Source organism: Microtus oregoni, unplaced genomic scaffold (genome assembly GCF_018167655.1).
Source record: "Microtus oregoni isolate MIOR12 unplaced genomic scaffold, Mior012 000031F_ref0000149, whole genome shotgun sequence".
NCBI lineage: Eukaryota > Metazoa > Chordata > Mammalia > Rodentia > Cricetidae > Microtus > Microtus oregoni.
Window position 1 is genome coordinate 23,709,107 of NW_024543090.1, and position 18,568 is coordinate 23,727,674.

At 53.3% G+C, this 18,568-nt stretch overlaps 1 protein-coding gene across 2 annotated transcripts; it reads right to left on the bottom strand.

The window, feature by feature from the left end:
• Nucleotides 1-637: 637 nt before the first annotated feature.
• On the bottom strand, nucleotides 638-18,546 carry Duox2 (dual oxidase 2). 2 transcript variants are annotated; one of them, XM_041679182.1, is made up of 34 exons: nucleotides 18,372-18,546; nucleotides 17,942-18,063; nucleotides 17,592-17,681; nucleotides 17,023-17,187; nucleotides 16,344-16,531; nucleotides 15,982-16,183; nucleotides 15,648-15,814; nucleotides 15,275-15,335; nucleotides 15,069-15,165; nucleotides 14,565-14,655; nucleotides 14,046-14,148; nucleotides 13,387-13,550; nucleotides 12,703-12,878; nucleotides 12,383-12,501; nucleotides 11,920-12,057; nucleotides 11,595-11,708; nucleotides 11,232-11,434; nucleotides 10,775-10,960; nucleotides 9,692-9,917; nucleotides 9,517-9,610; nucleotides 7,810-7,997; nucleotides 7,226-7,295; nucleotides 6,805-6,885; nucleotides 5,893-6,071; nucleotides 5,482-5,712; nucleotides 5,310-5,409; nucleotides 4,628-4,677; nucleotides 4,300-4,427; nucleotides 3,899-4,052; nucleotides 2,055-2,287; nucleotides 1,729-1,887; nucleotides 1,299-1,454; nucleotides 1,067-1,195; nucleotides 638-821 (listed from the first exon to the last, which is right to left on the bottom strand). In XM_041679182.1, the coding sequence occupies exons 2-34, from the start codon at nucleotides 18,009-18,011 to the stop codon at nucleotides 699-701; spliced, it is 4,635 nt and encodes a 1,544-aa protein (XP_041535116.1). In that variant the 5' UTR covers nucleotides 18,012-18,063; nucleotides 18,372-18,546; the 3' UTR covers nucleotides 638-698. The 2 variants fall into 2 exon arrangements, with proteins under 2 accessions (XP_041535116.1, XP_041535117.1); XM_041679183.1 differs by lacking the exons at nucleotides 638-821; nucleotides 1,067-1,195; nucleotides 1,299-1,454; nucleotides 1,729-1,887; nucleotides 2,055-2,287 and adding an exon at nucleotides 2,355-2,545.
• Nucleotides 18,547-18,568: the final 22 nt, after the last annotated feature.

Here is an 18,568-nt window from a genome sequence, read left to right on the forward strand (position 1 = left end):
GACATCTGTGTACTGTGGTCAGGTGACCTGAATCTCCCTAGGATAAGAGGCTTCCAGGACCCAAACTGGGCAAACTGGGAAAGCTGTTACGTTTTCTCTGGGAAATAGGAGCTGAGGGGTTTGGGATGAGTTGTCGAGAGACTGTTGCTCCTGGAGCCCAGGGACTGCTCCTCAGACTCACAGAGGATCCACTGCAGGGTCAGGGCAGCAGACGCTACTGGCTGACATTAGGAACTCAGGGCTGGTGGCCTTATGGCTTGTGGCCCTCTTGGAGCAGCAAAGTGTGGGGCTGAAGCTGGGGCAGGGTGGCCCAGAGCCTGAGTTGAGCTAGGTGGGCTCTGCAGGCTTTCAGTCTCTGAGAGGAACCTTGAGGGGATGCTCAAATGATCCCCCCGAGGAAAGCCTACCACTATATATACCAATTCTGTGAAGGCAACGCAGACACACGGGAGGTGACACACGGTGTACCCTTTCCCTCCACAATTGTCGGAAACAGGAACTGTCCCTCATCCCTTTACATCCCATAACCTATTACAGCATGATCTGGGTATTAGAGAGGCCTTGTCTATCTGCCCAGAACAGGAGGTAGATGGGGCAACGAGGCAGAGTCTGGGTGGTGTCCAGTTTCCTCCCTGTGTTCTCAATTGACAGTTGTGCTGAAGCTCACAGAGGGGCTGGGCAGGAGCCAAGCATCAGACTCAGAAGTTCTCATAATGGTGCACGAAATGGGCCTGGTCCCGCCTGTTGATAAGTTGGCAAGACTTCTCCACATTCTTGGTCATCCCCGGAGGACCACAGCTGAAGACTCCGATCTTACGAACCTGTCCATGGAGAGACGTGTGTCCTGGAGCCTTGAACCACCCGCTGCCCAGGGAAGTCAGCTTGTCCAGCCTGACTACAAAAAGCAGACTTCTACCCTGGACCCTGGGAAAGAGGCTAGAGCTGGGGGTGGTTAGGATAAATCTGTGCTCAGGGTGGGAATTCTCTGCTCAGGATGGAGCTGCAGGGGTCTTGAGGGCCAAGATGAGATTACATAGGGTCCTAGGGTGGGAGGGGATGGACTCACCTCTGGATGAACTTCCTGCAGAGAGTTGAAGAAGAGCTCAAAGGGAGGGCGGCCAAAGTGGGTGATGGAGCGCAGGCCCGTGAACAGACTCCGGTTCAGCACCTTCTGGAAGTGCCGCTCACAGATGTACTGGGGGAGGAAGTGGGCACAGAGGATCATAGCCAGGCATGGCCAGGACCAGCTCTTGGCCCTGATAGTGTCCCACCTGCCCTGCCTGGTTGGCCTGGCCTACCAGCATGGTGGTCCTGAGGTCAAACTTCTCAGCCAGCTGGGTGATATAGATGTGCACAGACACCAGGTCCTGGTGGTCATTCTCCTCCACCTCCCGGATGATGTCAGCCAGCCACTCAAACTGCCGCTGAGTCCTTGTCACCCAAATGAAGTAGATCTGAGGACACACACTGGGGCTCAGGGCCAGCTCAGGTCTGGCCCCCTACATTCTGAGATGCCAGGATGTCTCAGATATCCCATAGAGGGATGCTCCGAGGCCAGTGGAGTTCTTTATGGCCATGCTCCTATCCACCCTCCAGACTTGGCATCTGGACCACTGGATGTAATGGTCCCCACAGGCCCTGTGGTTGAAAGCCAGGAGTGTTCTGCTATGATATCAGGACTCCATCAGGCCACATGCTCCCCATGCAGGGTGGAGGAGGGAGACTCACCTTCTTACAGAGCATCTGGCTGCCCAAGGATGACTTGAAGACCAGGTCTTTAAGGATGGAGGCAAACGGGGTGACTCCAATGCCCCCTCCTACCAGCACTGATACCTCAAACTTATGCCACTCCTGGTGACCCTCTCCAAATGGCCCATCGAGGTACAGCTGCCGAGAGAAGGGGAAGTGAGCCTGGCCTTGCCCCAACTCTGAGGCCAGAAACGGGGAGGACTATGAGAGGACAGAGCACCCCAGCCCCTCTTAGATGAGCATTGTCACGATTGGAGCACCTAGTGTCAGGACGGAGGGGAAAGGGATATTCCTAGGGTAGGCACCTTTGGGTATCTGGCATAAATACCACCCACTGGGGGTGAGTAGATCTCCCTGAGGCGGGTGGTCCAGGGTCCCACAGCCCGGATGTGCAGGCTGAGTGTGTCCTCGTGGGGTGCAGAGGTCAGTGTGAAGGGGTGGTACTCATTGGTCCCCAGGCCCAGGCAGGCGATCCGAACCCACTGCCCTGACTTATACTCAAAAGCCTGGGGTCGCTGGAATTGCAGGTAGGTCACTCCTAGAGGTCATAGGTAGGAAAGAGCCTAGATTAGAGACTGTACCTGAAGACCAGCAGATACCTGTTGTTTTTTTTTTTTTTCTACACTGCTGAGGCCCAGACGGTCTTGCAGTCACATGGTTTAGGCAGATGGATTCCTGGTCTGAGAATAGTTGAGTCTCCTCTGCTTCTTGGGTAACGTAAGAGTTGGGCTTCTCTGACCCAATTTAGTGTCTCTCCTTTCTCCTTCCTCATCCCACAGAGGGTGAAGGCTCAGCACTGCCAGAAAAGCAGCCTACAGAGTGGAGGGGCCTTCTGATCCCAGGGGCTTACCAAACTCCCCTACTCGAGGGTGACTTCCATGATGTACATGTCAAAGCAACATATTTTGTTACCAAATCTTTGTTGGATACTGTTGGTTGCCACCACAGCTGGACCTCAGGCTTACTGATATTTGTTGAAAACGGAGAATTAAAAGTTTTGGAGCATATGAAAGGCTACTTTAACTTTACCCTTAAGTAATCCTAAGTGAAATAAGATTGAAATGAAATTGAGTTCTTTGCGATGTGAATCTTGGAGCTTAGATAACCTTATGCTCCCTAACACCTCCCACCTCCCTCCATAGTGATTCACATCAGCCAATCCAGACACAGCAGCAGTCTGGCTATCAGGGCTATTGGCCTTTCTCTGCTGTGGCAACTCCTAGCCCTGTATTGAGCCTGGTTAGTTCAGTCTGTAGAGCATGGGACTCTTAATCTCAGGGTCATGGGTTTGAGCCCCACACTGGGCACCAAATGTTGCATGAATAATAAAAACCCAGAGATAGATATTGGGGTTCAACCTCAAGATCAGAAAAGCAAAGCATCCAAGCCACTATAGAGCTCTTACCTCTATGAAATATTCAGGCTGAAAGAGAATAAATTCCTGTCTCATCCTGCCTTATATTCCTCTCTAGTGCTGGGATTAAAGGTGTGCACCATCACCGCCTGGCTTCTATGGCTAACTAGTGTGGATGCTGGGATTAAAGGTGTGTGTTGTCTGGCCTGTATGACTGACTCTTGTGACTGTTTTGTGTTCTGATCTTCAGGCAAGCTTTATTTATTAAAATACAAATGAAATATCACTACCCTGTACTCTCCTGGAAATCTTCCTGATCCTAGAACTTGTCTGTGTCATTTTTACCTGCATCTTCCCATCATTGCTTCTCACTGTCTGCAAGTCGTTCTCTTTTTTAAAGATTTATTTTGCTTTTAATTAGGTGTATACATGCTTGTCTGCGTGTGGGTATATGCACATGTGAATGCAGATTCCTGTGAAGGACAAAAGACGGCATTGTATTCCTTGGAGCTGGTTATGAGATGCCTGACATGGGTGCTGGGAACTGAACTCAGGTCCTTTGAAAGAGCAGAAAGTGCTCTTAACCACTGAGCTATCTCCTTAGCCCCTTGTCTGCAAGTCTTGTGAGGAACTAAGCATAGCCCCCTCTTGGGATGCTATTTCTATCAGAAAGATCTTAGGGGCTCAGGGGTCCTCAGGAGAATGTCAGAGGTGGGGTTCAAGAAACCTGAAAAAGCTCCTACCATATCTGAGGAGCCAACTGATTCTCCACGCCTGTATCAGACCAGTCCTTACCTGAAGGCAGCAGCTCAGCCTTCACCACGCTGATCTCCACCTTCTTTCTACTCAAGCTCACCAGCTTGTCCCCTCCATAGATAATTGCTGGGACCAGGAAGTAGATGTGGAAACTGGGCAACTGGATGAGGGCATAGCTGCCGTGGATGATGAGCTGGAAATACGGCCAGTTAGTATAGCACCACCCAGCCAGGCACCACCTTCCTCCTCCTTGTCAGGCATGGCCCACCCAAGGTCTGGATCTGGTTTTGTAGATGGGCTGGCATAGACCCCAGTGTGGGGGTCTCAGATCTCAGGATCATAGTCCTTGGGTCTAATTCTCCCTGCTCCCTACTTTACCCTCTGTTTCCATCCCAAGTGTCCCCTTCCAAGGTCCAACCCTGCCCATCAAAGGTCCTCACCAGGGCATAGAGCACAACATAGAGGTGGTGGGTCAGCCAGAAGCCCCGGAAACTGTGGCGGCGGAAGTGGTGGGAGGCGAAGACGTACATGATGGCCAGGACCAGGAGCAGGAGTACACCTGTCATACCTGGGAACAAGAGGACGGAGTCAGTGGGTGTCTGTGAACTTCAGCCTGAGATCAAAACACAACAAACAGGACACCGCACTACACCCATCCCACCCAACTTCAAAAGGAGTGCTCAGATCCCACAGACACTCCACTTCCTGCTCAGATCCCACAGACACCCCACTTCCTGCTCAGATCCCACATCCCGCCATGCGTCCTACCTGGAACTGTCTCAAAGAACCACCAGTAGTACTTTGGCGGAAACTTGGACCTGTGGGGCGAAGGCACAGTGAACCTCTGGCTGGGGCGGAAGGACATCACCGCTACACCCCAGCCTGGTGCTGCCCCCTGACAGCTGGTTACTATGTCTCCAGCAGGATGGCTAAGGGATCCTTCCAAGGAGACTTGTGTCCACTGTCACCATTCTATTCTCTGCAGCCACTGCAACATTTCCTGTCATTCTATCTTACGTTCTCTTCCTGAAGTCAGCCCTGGCCTCCTTGAGTACTTGTCCATTATTCTGTGAGAGGAGGGAGGGTGAGACCAGCTACAGAGCAAAAGTGTTGAACAACTGCACTCATCTGCACAGCCCAGCTCTCCGGCACTTGAATTATACCTAGCACATGATGTATAAGTGTTTGTCCAGTGAGTGGATAGCAAAGTGAGATAGTAAACTGTGTGTCAGATATATATGGGAAAGAGACTCCGATGTCATTTCCTAAGGTCCTATCCTGGCCAGTCACAGACAACTGGAGAGAAGGTGGTCACCTTTCAGCTCCCCACGAGGGACAGCTTTGTGCCTCCATGCACCAAGCAGCTGTACTTCTGTGATCACCTACTTCTTTCCTCTTACACCCTCTGGCCCACCCAGGAGACCCTAGGGACGCCTTCCCATGAACTGACCCGTCATTCACGAAGACGTTAGGGAAGACGCAGGTCAGCAGGCTGAGGGGACTGACTGAAAAGATGTACACATTGACCGCATGGCCAGCACTGTGCAAAACTGGAAGAGAGAGACATCATGTCAGAGCCATTCACTGGGTCCAACTCTACTCCCATCCCAGGAGCCACATACCAGCCAGGACAACTGCAGCCATAGCAATCCAGCGATGGAAGTCCACAGCAGCATCGAAGGGAATGTAGCGGTTGAGGAAGGTCTCCCGCAAGAAGGTGATGAGGTTGCGACACATGGTGAGCAGGATGTAGGAAAACATGAAGGAGATGCTGGCCGCTGTGCCCCGCGACAGGATGATGCCCACATAGGTGGTCTCTTCAATATCCGTGGGTGGCGAAGCAAAGCCATAGTCTAGGGCCAGAGTTGAGGCAGATCAGCATGGCACACAAGACAACATCCCGAGTCTGAGTCCCAATGCCCGGGCTCTGCCATCCAGACACTGAGGACTGGCGAGGGCAGCCAGAGGGCTCGCCACTCCCCACTGAGATATGGCACATTCCCCGCCCACTGCCCGCAGCTTGGCACTCTCACAGTAGGCACGGTCTGCAAACAGGCCCACGCAGATGGCTGAGAAGATCGTGACACACATGATGTGGCGCCGGTAGTTCTCCACAAACCGCTTGAACTGCTGTAGCCTCTGGGCCAGGAAGCCCCGCTGCAGCTTCTCCGGCACGGCCTCTGTGTACAGCCGGGGAGAGGGCCCCATTGACCTGTAGCAGTGAAAGAGAAAGCATTGGGAAGGAAGGGGCTCCTTGGCACCCCCTCCGTGCCACCAACCAATGGAGATCTGGGACCCGTGAAGGATGGATCCTCACAGTGAAAGGAACACAAGCAGACCCTACTCCCCCAACCCTTTGTCTCCATTGTTGCTTGTTCCAGACACCCCCTTCTGACTCCTCACACTCTACCTCCTCCTCCTTCCTGTCTCTTCCTCTGTGTTCTACACCCCCTCCTTTGCTTTCTGCACTGGCCTACTTCCGTACAGCAGAAGCCAGGAGACCCCGTGTGCCCTGCTCGTGGTGCTTTGAGTCTCTTGCCTGAAGGTGAGTTTGGAGGCTGAGAGAAGATGAGGTCATTTGACACTCTAGCCCTCCAGTGTAGGTGGCCCTGAGGGAAGGTCAGGGAGCCACTTCCTCACCAGTTCCTATCTCTCATGCTACAGGGCAGTGGGGCCCCCTCTCTGACTGTGCAACCTGCAGAAGATCCAATGGGTTTCAGGGCCCAGACGCCACAATGGGTCAGGTGTTCCATGGAGAACACCTGATACCATAGCATGTCAAAGGGAAGGGGGTTTGAGGTCGTGTGTCAGGGTGCAGAGACCCTGAGAGACCTGATACCATAGCGTATCGAAGGGAAGGGGGTTTTGGGAAGTGTGTCAGGGTGCAGAGACCCTGAGACATCTTTCTAAGCATCCTTGTGCTCAGGGACCTAGGAAATACTCACTTTTTGCCCAGCTTCTTCTTTAGGCCGGCACTTCCCAGCTCTGGGGCTTTTAAGGGGAGCACCAGTTCCCGGGGGCAGGAGCTAAAAGAAAATGGAATCTGTTTTCTTCTCATCATTGCAGACAGCCAGGACAAGAACTGCCATGTTGATGTAGGAATGGAATCCAGAGAAGGACCCTGAGACCAGGGAGGGACCAAGGAGGAAAAGCAGCAACAAGTTGCTCATCTGTCCTTAGGATGCCTCAGCCCTAGAGAGGCAGAGGGGAGAGCCAAGCTCTTGAGCAACACGGGCTGTAGAAAGCAGTTGGAGTCTGAGCTGACACTGACCTTGTGGTAAGAGGTCAAATATTTGATCAGCTAGCTCTGTTTCTTTTGTTTCTCTACATAGATCTAGCCAAGGAGACCACCCCGAGCCTACGCACCGGTTCCCAGGAGTCCGGGTGATGAATGAGACTCTATAGCCGCTGCGTTGTTTAAAGACGTCCCCAGCACCTGGAAAGGAGAACAGGCGTTCCAGTTGGCTTCTTCAGATGGACAAAGGGTGGGATGGGAGACTGTTCTTTCCTCCTGGACCCTGGAAGGCTGCCTCAGCCCTGGGTGGTGACTTAATGAAGTCCAGATCTCTGACTTCAGCCCCATTTTTCTCCCTGTACGTACTAAGCACTTCTGGTACAGAGGGCAGCCAGTGTGGTAACCGTGGTAACTGTGTAAGGAGAAAGGGGCTATCCTCTGGACAGAGAGGACTCTGCACATCCTTCGGGAAAAGAAAACAAGGCCCCCTTCTCTGGCCAGATACACCCTAGGCGAATGCCCAAGGCTTGCCCTTTGGTGTCATGAGCCACTGTGAGCAAAATACAACTTGTCTCTGAGTGTCCATATTTAGCTCAGTGCCAAGCACCGAGGGCTCAGAGGAAAGGCAATAAGGCCTGGGCTGTGTCCATCGGGAACTCTGTTCTGAACATTCATTGTCTTCCTGATTCTGAATATTCCTTCCATGCTCACACACCTTTAGCTCCACCTTTGACACAGAGCTGTGTGAATCGGAGATCGCTGTCGTGGTCCCGCAGCATGAAGTGGAAATCCTCCCAGGTCAGCTCCTCCTTGTCCTGGAAGCCTGACTCCCGGAACATGGACTCCACCACCTCAGTCAGCTGGGCCTTGGACAGGCAGTTGTTAGAAATTTCGATGAAGGACCTGGAGGAGGATAGAAATAGAGTAACTATCATGCAGCAAGGTCAGGATGGGGTTTCCTCAGACCAGCAATCTGGGACATGTGCTGGGAGGTGCCTGTTCAGCCTGAAGGCGACACTAAGTTAGGTGAGGGGATGAACCCAGACTCAAGGACCTTGACAGTGTAGGAAAAGCATCCCCAGCCCAGAGGAATGAAATGACAACAAACGGGAAAGACCACTGCAGAGACATCTGATGCCCCTCTCTTGCGATGGACTCGCTGCCCATTCTCTTCTGGGAAAGCCCACACCCATCACCCCCAGGGATCCCACTCTCCCTATCCAGAGAGGACACTAGAGTGTGGGAGGGGCACCGCTGCAATGGCAGCTGCCTCCTTACACCGATACCCTAGAGCATGTGGAGTACCCCCTCGTTCTATCTTATTATACCCTAGAGCATGTGGAGTACCCCCTCATTCTATCTTATTATAGGATTGTAGGGTTAGAAGATGATGGGAACTCCTCCTGGATTTTCTATAACATTGCCAGGACTGAACCTGCGGTGTCATGGTGGTAAAGTACAGGCTGTAGTCATTTTTGCTTTTTTGGAAGTCTATGCTGGGGACTGGAGAGATGGCTCAGGAATTAAGAGTGCTAGATATTCTAGCAATTTCTGCTTCCAGCATGGCAGCTCACAACTGTCTGTTTTTCTAGTTCCGGGGGAATCTGACACCCTCACATAGACACACATGCAGACAAAATACCAATACACAAAAGATAAAGATAAATAAAACCGAAGGAGGAGGAGGAGGAGGAGGAGGAGGAGGAGGAAGAGGAGGAGGAGAAGGAGGAAGTAGTGGTAATCGCCTGTGTCAGGCTGGGATTGTCAGCAAAGGTAACGCCAAAAGCAATGGGAAGGCAAGCAGGAAGAGGCGCTTTTGAAGAAAATGGGCTGCTGGGCTCAATATTTACTCACACGCATTTCATTGGTTTTGGTGAACTATATGCCAAATGTCTACACACTAATCTCAACTTAGAGAAAGCAGATTCAAGAAGAAATGAAAAGCTGGGCATTGGTGGCACATGCCTTTAGCCTTCTCACTCGGGAGGCAGAGGCAGGTGAATCTCTGAGTCTGAGGCCAGCCGGATCTATAGGGTGAGCTCCAGGACAGGTGGGGCTACACAGAGAAACCCTGTCTCGGAAACAGAAGAAGAGAAGGAGGAGGAAGAGAGATGCCTGTGGTGCTCAACGGGGCTTGTTACTAAGGTCCTGTCCTTGGGAATGAGAAGTTGAGGATGCTCACAGCTGCTCTTTATTGACATTTTAAAACTAGGGCAACGTTTCTGGCAATTTTAAACAGAGTAGATATATGGACCCTGTTAGAGGCAGGGACCTGCCTCGGTGACCTTTTGAAGGTGGATGCCTTGAGAATCCAGGATGCAGTGTGTACCGCTCAGCCACCTTGCCTGCCCACCTCTGACCCAAATTGCATTACTGTCTAAAACATCGAGATGTTTCAGGATTGGAAAGGCCCAGGCTGTACCGCATCATGGTGAAGAATTCGTCCTTGGAGAGGAAGCCGTTTGAATCCAGGTCATACATGGTAAACATCAGGCGGGACTTATCCTCTGGGGAACCTACGAGGGAAAGGGGATTCAGGCCACCTCCTTGAGAACAAATTCATGGGTCCTCAGATGCTCTGCTGGTCCCTACCCTACCTTTCATGAAGACTACCAGGATGTCCAGGAACTCCCGGAAGGAGAGGTAGCCGTTGCCATCCTTGTCGGCCAGAGAAAACATGGCCTCCACAAACAGATCCTGGGACTTGAGACCCAGAGACTCGGCAAACTCGGCCCTGCTCAGCTCACAAGTCAGGGCCTCGCGTACTTGCTGGGATGAGTCCATGGGCAGAGACCCTGCATCTGCCTGGTTGATATCCAGCACCTGTACTCGGCAGTCACAGGGAGGGAGAGAAGGAGGTAAGGCCTGGGACAGAAGCAGTTCAATGACTTCCTATCTCCTCCACGTGCAGGTCACAAAACCCAGCTCCTGATGCTCAGCCATGCTGATTTGGGCCTCTGCTTTCCTATCGTAGGGGTCAACGGACTCTCTCAGCCTTTCTTTTCTCTCTGGACCCAAGCACCACCCAGCAAGGACAGTAATGAGAAGGGAGAAAAAGTGAAAGGGGCAGGGAGCAAAGTCGAGGAATGAAAAGAGAAAGAACGTGTGCTGGAGGCAGGTGATAGGGGCTATAACAGGGCCAGCAGTCAAGGACTGAGCCCAAGTGCTCGGCTAATTCAAACAGCACTGCTGCGTGCCTGGAATCTGAACCCTGTCAATGTGCAGGGAATGTAAAACTAACATTGCTGCCATTCATCGTCGCCCGCGAGGTACTCAGGCTAAGTACATGTATTTAGGCTAAGCACCGCCTACAGAACGGCATTTCTCAAACTTGAGTCTATATCAGCATCACCTGGAAAGACTTGTTAAAATGAAGCTTCCTGGGGCTCATCCCCAGAGCTCCTCGTTCAATCTGTTTGAGGAGGAGCCTGAGAACCAGCCTTGATAACAAATTTCCAAGTGAGTTGACGCTACCGGTTCAGGGGTACCATTTGAGAATTAATCTTGTAGATCACCTCACTAGCTCCACTGCTGATTAGATAAGGAAGTGGGGATACAGAGACAAGAACACGGTGACTTGTCTTAGAATCTAACTGTTGCCAGCCTGCAGGGTGAAAATCTTAGTTCCCATCCAGCTCAGGTTGGTTCCATCCCCTGTGCCAGGTATCAAGTCATGGCACCTGAGCAAAAAGTTGTCTGAAGAAGATCTCCAAGATGCCTGCCCGCTGCTGCTTGGTCACAGCCTTCCTAAATAGCTCCTTCTCGTCCATCTCAGTCATGCGCAGACCTGGAGCCCAGCTGATACAGAGGTCTTGCAGCTGCTGCACAAATACACTCCGCTCCTCTTCAGAGTTAAAAAGCAGCACCTGTGTTGGAGAAAGGGCTGCCATCATGGTCCAGCCCCACTCCAAAGGACCTCAGGTTGAGGGAGGAAGAGGACTCTCTTCCCTGACAATCCAGGCTGTGGTCAGAGAGTGGCCTGTCAATCAGTCTGGGAGCAACTGAAAGGAGGGAGCCTCCTCCAGTTTCAGTCTTCACAGGCAAGCTCTGAAGCTGGGACACAGAGTGGAGGTGACTCGCTTATGAGAGGGGATGTGCACGAAAACAGGCCGCAAAGGGAGGCAGGATGAGCAGTACCAGGTCATACTCCTTGGGGATCTTGAGCAGCAGGGTACGGCGTCCTCGGTTGCTGGACAGGATGAGGTTGACCTGCTGTGGGGGCCGCAGCTGAATGGTATGGAGCACGGTGAGACGTTTGTCAAGGACCTGCAGACTCCTGTCTGGGGTCAGCTGGATGGTGACAGGATAGCTCCTCTCCTTGGGGCCTGGCCACTCCATCGCTGAGGAAAGAACAGTTGTGTGTGGTGACTCAGCAGGGGTCTTTGAGCCCATGTCATTCTCCGACCTGAGCATGTGTTTCTGCTGAGCCTGACTTCCATCCCGCTCTATAACTTGGTCCCAGATCCCCTTCCCCACTTCCGTCCCCCAGGCTCATCTCACCTGGCAATCCAGCACTGGCTGTTTCCTTCTTCAGACTCTCTTTGCCTTTCTTTTGTAGCTTCTTGCGCTCTTGGTTCCGGTGATGAGCCACCACCCCAGCGACAACCAGACTCACTGATGGGGACCAGGAGAGATCAGTGAGAGGGAGGGAGAACCTTTTGCTCATAGCCTCAGAAGTGGAGGGCCTTCCGCTGCTGTTCCTTGGATATCCAAGGCTCCCTGAGCCTGGCTCGAGCTATACAAAGGAGCTAGCTCAGCAAGCCAGCAAGTGGTGTGTGTGTGTGGGGGGGAGGCCAGAAAAAGATGGGGGAGGTAAAGTGCTTACCTAATGGTAAGCAGCAGAGAATCACAATGACAATGCCGTAAGTGGCACCACTGCCCTCGAAGTAGTCAGTCACAGTAAGGGGCACACACTGGGGCAAGCCTTCCGTTGTCAGCTGCTGAGGCTGTGGGCAGGGGGCACCTGAGGGACAAGTCACGGCAGACCTCAGAGCCCAAGACTCCCACTCCCTAGGCAAGCCTCTTCCCCTGTCTTAGAAAGGGCCAAATATCTTCTCCCATTCCCAGGTCCACCTCTCTGGAACTCGTTCTCCTCAAAAGACCCCTTTCATAACTAATTTCTCAGCATCCACCTCAGCTCGATTGCTCGGTCTAACCCTCCCGCCTGCGTGGACGGCAGTGTAGGGAGCAGCTTACTGCAGGCCTTGCAGCCCAACGCAGAGGTGCATGGCTCCCTGGGCTGCACCAGGTGACTGCCCCACATCATGTCTGCTCGCCCAGCTACTCACCTTCCTGCCAGAAGAAAACGTTGGGCTGCAAGGCACTGGGGTCCACGTTGGAGACAGCTACCAGTACATCCCGCAAGGTGGTATTTCTGATTTCCGCAATCTCCTCCTCAGAGAACAGTCTACAGGGGGAAAGGCCATTGCTGGGATGGGAAGGGGCTTTCAGTCCTCCACGGACTCATGTGAAGAAAGGGACTGGAGTGGATAGAAGGATGGGGTAGGCCCCTGGAATCAAGACCTGCGGGGCTGTCTAGGGTCAGGCAGAGAGGGTCTGGAGCCCCAGGCCAAAGTGAGGTCTGAGGCAGGGCCCAGCCAGGCCTTACCCATTCCTGGTGTTCTCGAACCAGTAGCGGTCACCATCCCGTAGCCTCACAAACTGGTCCAGAATGATGCTGCTGAACAGAGGTCCGGGGCCCCCGTGGCTCTCCAGGAGTCCACCCAGGAGGAGCTCCAGCTGGGACAGGTCCTGGTTGTACAGAGCAGCTGTGGCCTCCAGCACCTGGAGCATCGTGGGGGTAACAAACGTGTGTGTGGACTCACCAACAATGCCATCATCGGTAAAACTGTAACACTGAGAGTAACAACCTTATAATATTCTAATGGAGAGTGAGTTCACCTGTGTAGAGGATTTGAGCCATAGAAAGTTTTGGCTGCCATTAACTTGTGTATGTATGTGTGGGGGGAGGGGATAAGTTTTTGCACATAGATATGTGCATATAGATGCCAGAGGTTGACACTGAGTGTCACCACATTATTCTTTGTGACAGGGTCTCTCCCTAAACCTAGATAGATAACGCTGCTTTGGCTGGATTGGTTAGCCGGTAAGGTCTAGGGTCCTCCTATCTCTGCCTCCCCAGAGCTGGGATCACAGGAACATTCCAGCTTTATATATAGGAGATCCAAATCCTCACACTTGTTAACATGTTAATAACATGAAATGAGCATGTTATCAACTGAGTCATCTCCCTACCCCCAGGTGCCGTTATTGTTGTGTTGATGTTATTGACCTGTGGTTCTACTTGGGGGTTGAGAGTGCTCCAGTTCTTTGGCGGCTCCAGTCCTAAGGCCAACAGAGCCTCGCTATAGCTGGGCAGCCCCATATCTCGGCCACGTTGGATACTGCTAGCCACATAGTCCGTGCGAGAGAATCTGTCCGGGCCAGGCCAGTAATCTGAAAAGAGACCAGACTCTGAGTCAGTCATCCCAACCCTTTGTTGCCTTGTATCCTTATAGTTAGCTGTCGAGAGCTCTCCCCAGCACTCTTCTACACGACACCAGTGGCCTTGTTTGCTGTGGAGCCAGGGCCACCATGTGTGATCGGGGCAACTTTTCTTAAAAGGTATTCTAAGACTCAAGATAATTCTTGATACCAACCAGAAATCCCAACTGTAAAACAGGGCTGGATAAGAACCCTTAGGACCTAAGTAGACCCCAGAGATGGTGTTCATGTGTGGTGCTGCCCCCATGCCCACCACATTCAGGCACGGTCACCTTAAAATAAAAGCAACACAAAACTAGAAATTAAGTGGGGGGGGGCACTCAAATTTCGACGTATTCTGACATCTGTTCCAAGTCTGTGTATTTGTGTGTATCGGTGTGTCTGCCTGTTGACTCACCCAGAAGGATCCTCAGTGTCCCCCTGTGACACCCCACGCTCTGAGCTCACCTCTCAGGTCTTCAACCACTATCCTGTCCTCCAGCTCTGAAATCTGGGAGGCCATTCCCAGCAGCAGCTGGTCCACCTCCTCGGCACTCTTCAGATTGGGGTTCTGGAAGTGAACAATTCATGCAAGATTTTGACCCTGGACCACAGTCCAAAGGCCCCAGGACAAAGGCCCCCTCTGGCTCTCTAGCTCTCCCCATCCCCCCTCTCTTTCTCCCACTCTCCTTTCCTTTCCTCTCTGTATCTTGGTAGACTGTTGAGGCCTTGAACACCTGGGTTCCAGCCATAGTCCTGCCTCACTTTCCCAGGCAGCTAGGAGATCAGGCACATCGCCTTCCCCACCCCCACCCTCCATGCTCAGGCATTTCCAGACTCTCTTGGACAATTCCCCCCAGATAATTTTCTCTCTCTTTTGCTCCCTACCTGGAGGCACCACTGCTCAAGAACCCAAATTGTTACTTTTCCAAGGGTTTATGATAAGTGAACATGACCCCTACTCTCTGCCCCTGACCCCATGCTGACCTCCCGAATCCAGTAGCTGTTGCAGACTCTGAGAGCTGGAGAACTGCCAGAACCTTCCTTCGAAAATTTCCGGAAATGACAGCTGGAGTTTCTGAAACGGAGTTTTAAAAATACAGTAAAGGAATTGGGGGCAGGCGCTAAGGTGGTGAACGAGGTGGAGCAATTCTGGGGGCTGGTTGAGAGTGAAGGACGGCCCATAAACCTCCTAGAACAGTGAAAGGATTTGAAGAGAGGGTGATCTCTATGACCTATGGGTGGTGGGAGGTGAGGCGATACCCCAACTGCAGGCATTTCCTATACTCAGAAACCAACGTTCTGCCATTAGGAGAGCCTAAGGATTTCCTCTGGAGCCCAAACCTCCCACCCCTGGATCCTGTTTCAGCCCTCTCCCCCCAGTTCTGCTTCTCTTCTGCTGAAACTGTGGAGGGGCGTGCAAGCTCCAAGCTGGCTCATGGAGTACCTACTTCCAACCTTGAGCAGCTCCACCTGCAGCCCCTCCCTTACCTCATGTAGACCCCGGGGGGCACCATGGTGGAGAAGAACTGCTCGGAGGCCACCACAAACTCCGGGGAAATGCTGGGGTCCATGAAAGGGCGGTACCCTGCAAAAAGACAGGTTCCTTACCTCACTCCCTGGCATCACAAATCTACCCTTGTTTCTTCTCTGAGTCTTCAGCTTAGGTGCCCCCCCCCACAACTCCTCTCCCTTACCTGAATACTCTGGAGGGTTTTTCTGCAGGAAGCTGGGCAACCATTGGTATAGAGCAATGTTCTGAGGGTTAGCAAGAGGAAAGGAGAAGTTGGAATGAGCCTGTGAGGAAGGAAGACTTAGGTGCAGAGATGAGACCCAGGCAAGGCCAATTGTGGGGGATGGAGGACCCAGGCAACTAAATTATAATCACAAGTAAAATCGTTCACATAAACATCTGCGGGAGCTTTTCATATTTTCCTAAACATTAGCTCCTATGGGAACAAGGGTCTCATGGGAAGGGGCCTTGTCCAAGGCTGGGGAAGATTTGCTGGGGGAGCCAGATCTCCCTGGATCCTACTCGCAGGTGGGCGCGGGTCAGGAGGCACCACTCACCTGGTAGGTAGCAATGACCCTCTTGCGCGCATGCTGGAACAGCTCCTCATCCCCCCAGTGTGGGTGCTCCCTCGCCAACCTCCTGGCCCACAGGTTGTGGTAGCGAAACCACAGCAGGCCCAGAGCCTGCAGGAAGGGCTCCCTGTTCCCGCGCTGGGCTCCAAAGGCTGCATCCATGTTGAGACGGTGGCGGTGGCGGGTGGAAGAAGGAGATGGGAGGCAGCATGAGCCAGGGGAGCCCAGACCCACAGGCAGACCCCTCCAGCCCAGTCCCCAACCCCATCAGCCTGATGCCTCCAACCCTGCTCCTTCTGCTGGGGCCCCTCAGTCTCACCATACATCCCTTGCGACCCTCCCTGCCCCGTGGCGGGGTCCGGTGCCATCCACATGAGCAGTTGGTCCTGGGATTCCTTTGGGAATGCAGGATCAGCCCCCGATGCCAGCTGTCCTCCTGAGAAGCTCCTCAGCGTGTCACTCCACGAGTGAGAGGAGCCATAGATGGCACTGCCATCCAGCCAGCCGGTCACCTGGTTGGTCTGTGGGGACACGTTGGTGAGGTGTGTCGGGTCAGGTGCCTGCACGTGGGAAAGAGCCTCACCCTGCCCAGTTTTCCCAGCCAGACCCCAGGTCTCGAGCGGGTTTAACCTCAGTCTCCCTTTCCGCCTGCCTGCCCTCCTGCCTGCCTGCCTGGCTCACCAGGTCCCGGGGGTTGCTGGGGCTCTGTCCAGTCTTGCGGTCCCAGCGGCTCCTTTGAAAGGGCAGCACCACGTCCCCACGCTTGTCGGGGTCAAACACAGGGTCCCCACGCGGGATGTAAATGTTGAGAAACTCTGCGGGGCAGCCTGGCGTTTCCACACTTACCAGGTCGGAGAGCACGTGGTAACCTGGGTCAAGAGGGCAACGTGGTCAACCAATCGTCAGGCTCTGCTCTCTTAGGGCCAGGAAGACCTCTAGTAATTCTCAGGGCGCAGAAGGCAGAGGTCAGAGCACAAGCCACAACGCGGTGTGTTAGGCTATCCCTCGGGAGCCTCGATCTTCTAATATGCAAACAGAACATGAACATGCATGTTCTCATGAACATGGCAACGTTGTTGCCAGATGCAAAAATGATATGATTAACAGGCTCCCTTCACCTCTGCGTGGTAATTATTAGAGTCTTGAGGAGAGCAAACGGCCAGGGCATCCGATGGCACTTGTTAGTTTGGAGTAAGGTGTAAGAGAAAGATCCCCTGCATCACACCCAAGTACTCAAAGATGACAGCAGAAGCGCTTCTTAGAAAGTATTCTTTTCCTACGAGTTGCGGTGGGACTCCCGGGGTCCTTCCCTGGGCACGGAAAGAGCTCCAGATCCGCCCTGGTTTCTTCCTACACTCACCAAAGAAGACCCCTAGCACTGTGCGGTTGTGGATGGACGCCAGCCCGGCTTTGCCTTGAGTGACAGCGTCGCTAAGCCGCCGAGGGTTGGGCAGCAGCGGCTCCTCCAGAGCCTGATAAACTCCGTCAGCGTAATTAGCAGGTACTAGGCGCTGCAGGCGCGATCCTGCAGGAGGCAGAGAGCTGAGCTGGATCACAGCTCCTGGTGCCCAAGACCTGGTACCCAAACCTGCCCTTTCTCTGTCTGTCTGTCTGTCTGTCTGTCTCTCTCTCTCTCTCTCTCTCTCTCTGTCTCTCACCCTCCCTCCATCTCCCTCCCTCCCTCCCTTTCTCCCTTCCTCCACTTCTCTCTCACACACACACTCTCTCCTTCTCTTCCTCCCTCGCTCTCTCCTCTCTACCTCTTCCTCTCTCTCTCTCTCTCTCTCTCTCTCTCCCTCCCTTCTTCCCCCTCTCTCTCTCATCTCCTGGCCCCAGGAATGCGCAAGAGTGTGGTGTGAATGCAAACCCCGCTTGCAGCCACACTCCAACTGCAGGCGGGCGCTGCTGCGAGAAGAACTCGGGATTTACCAGTAGCCCCTCGCTGGTGGTACTTCAGATTGTTAAACCAGCCGTCAAAGCGCTGCACTTCCCAGGGCAGTGAGGGTGCGTCCTGGCTACCTGTGGGAGCAGAGAGCCTTCAACTTGGCACTAACCTCCCAGAGACCCTTCCCCAGCTGGCTAAGTCCTCCCAACCAACTCTACTCCCAATCCTTCCACAAAGCCGCAGGACTCAGGACAAGTCTTCATCTCACAAATCCTGTCGGAGATGGAGATGGACCAGCCAGCCCTTCCCGCTTCCAAGACCAACTGCACTTCTCCCTTTCCACCCTCATGGGACTTTGGGTGATCCCTCTCAGCTAGAGGTCCCTTCTACTTACCTGCTGGACCCAGGGGTCCAGTCAGCAGAGCACCCAGGAGCACTAGTGTCTTGGGGTTTGCTGGAAGCATGCTGTCCCTGCAGCCTGGAGGTGGGAGGTAGTACACACCCCTACAGCTGGTGCTGGAAGAGGACGGCAGAAGCATTACTCAGGTCCCACATCTTCATGACGCTCTTTCTGGGACAACCTGGCAGATTATTGAGAATGCCCCCCCCCCCCCAGCCCTGACATAGTGCGGCATTGTTTCAATCCCCCGGGGCTTTGCTCTAAAACCGGGTACTCTCATTCCAATTTCCCACATACTGCTTCTCCAGGATGAGGCAGGAGAGTGGGAGAAGCTAATGAACTGAGAGCCAGGGGCCCGCATTCAACCCCACTCCCATCTGCAGTGAATGCCGGCGGAAAAAGGAGAGGGCTAGGAGGACCCAACCTTTGGTGGAAGGCTCTGGTCCGTTTCAATCGGCTTCTGTGTTCTTGGAGGCTTTCTTTCTTTGCTCTGCTTCCCGCACTCCACCTTCGAAGCTCCGAGAATCTTCACGCTTCCTGGATGTACTTTCAACCTTCACTCTCGATCCCGTCTCGCAGGTATGAGCTCACACCACGGCAGCGGCAGGTGTGAGTGTGTGG

Excerpts from the sequence above, each read along its gene's own strand:
- Duox2 (XM_041679182.1), bottom strand. The coding sequence starts at position 18,011 with ATGCTTCCAGCAAACCCCAAGACACTAGTGCTCCTGGGTGCTCTGCTG. Across the intron at positions 11,709-11,919 it reads TCTCTGCTGCTTACCATTAG|TGAGTCTGGTTGTCGCTGGG; the intron begins GTAAGCACTTTA and ends GGTCCCCATCAG. Across the intron at positions 1,196-1,298 it reads ACCTCAGGACCACCATGCTG|TACATCTGTGAGCGGCACTT; the intron begins GTAGGCCAGGCC and ends TTCCTCCCCCAG.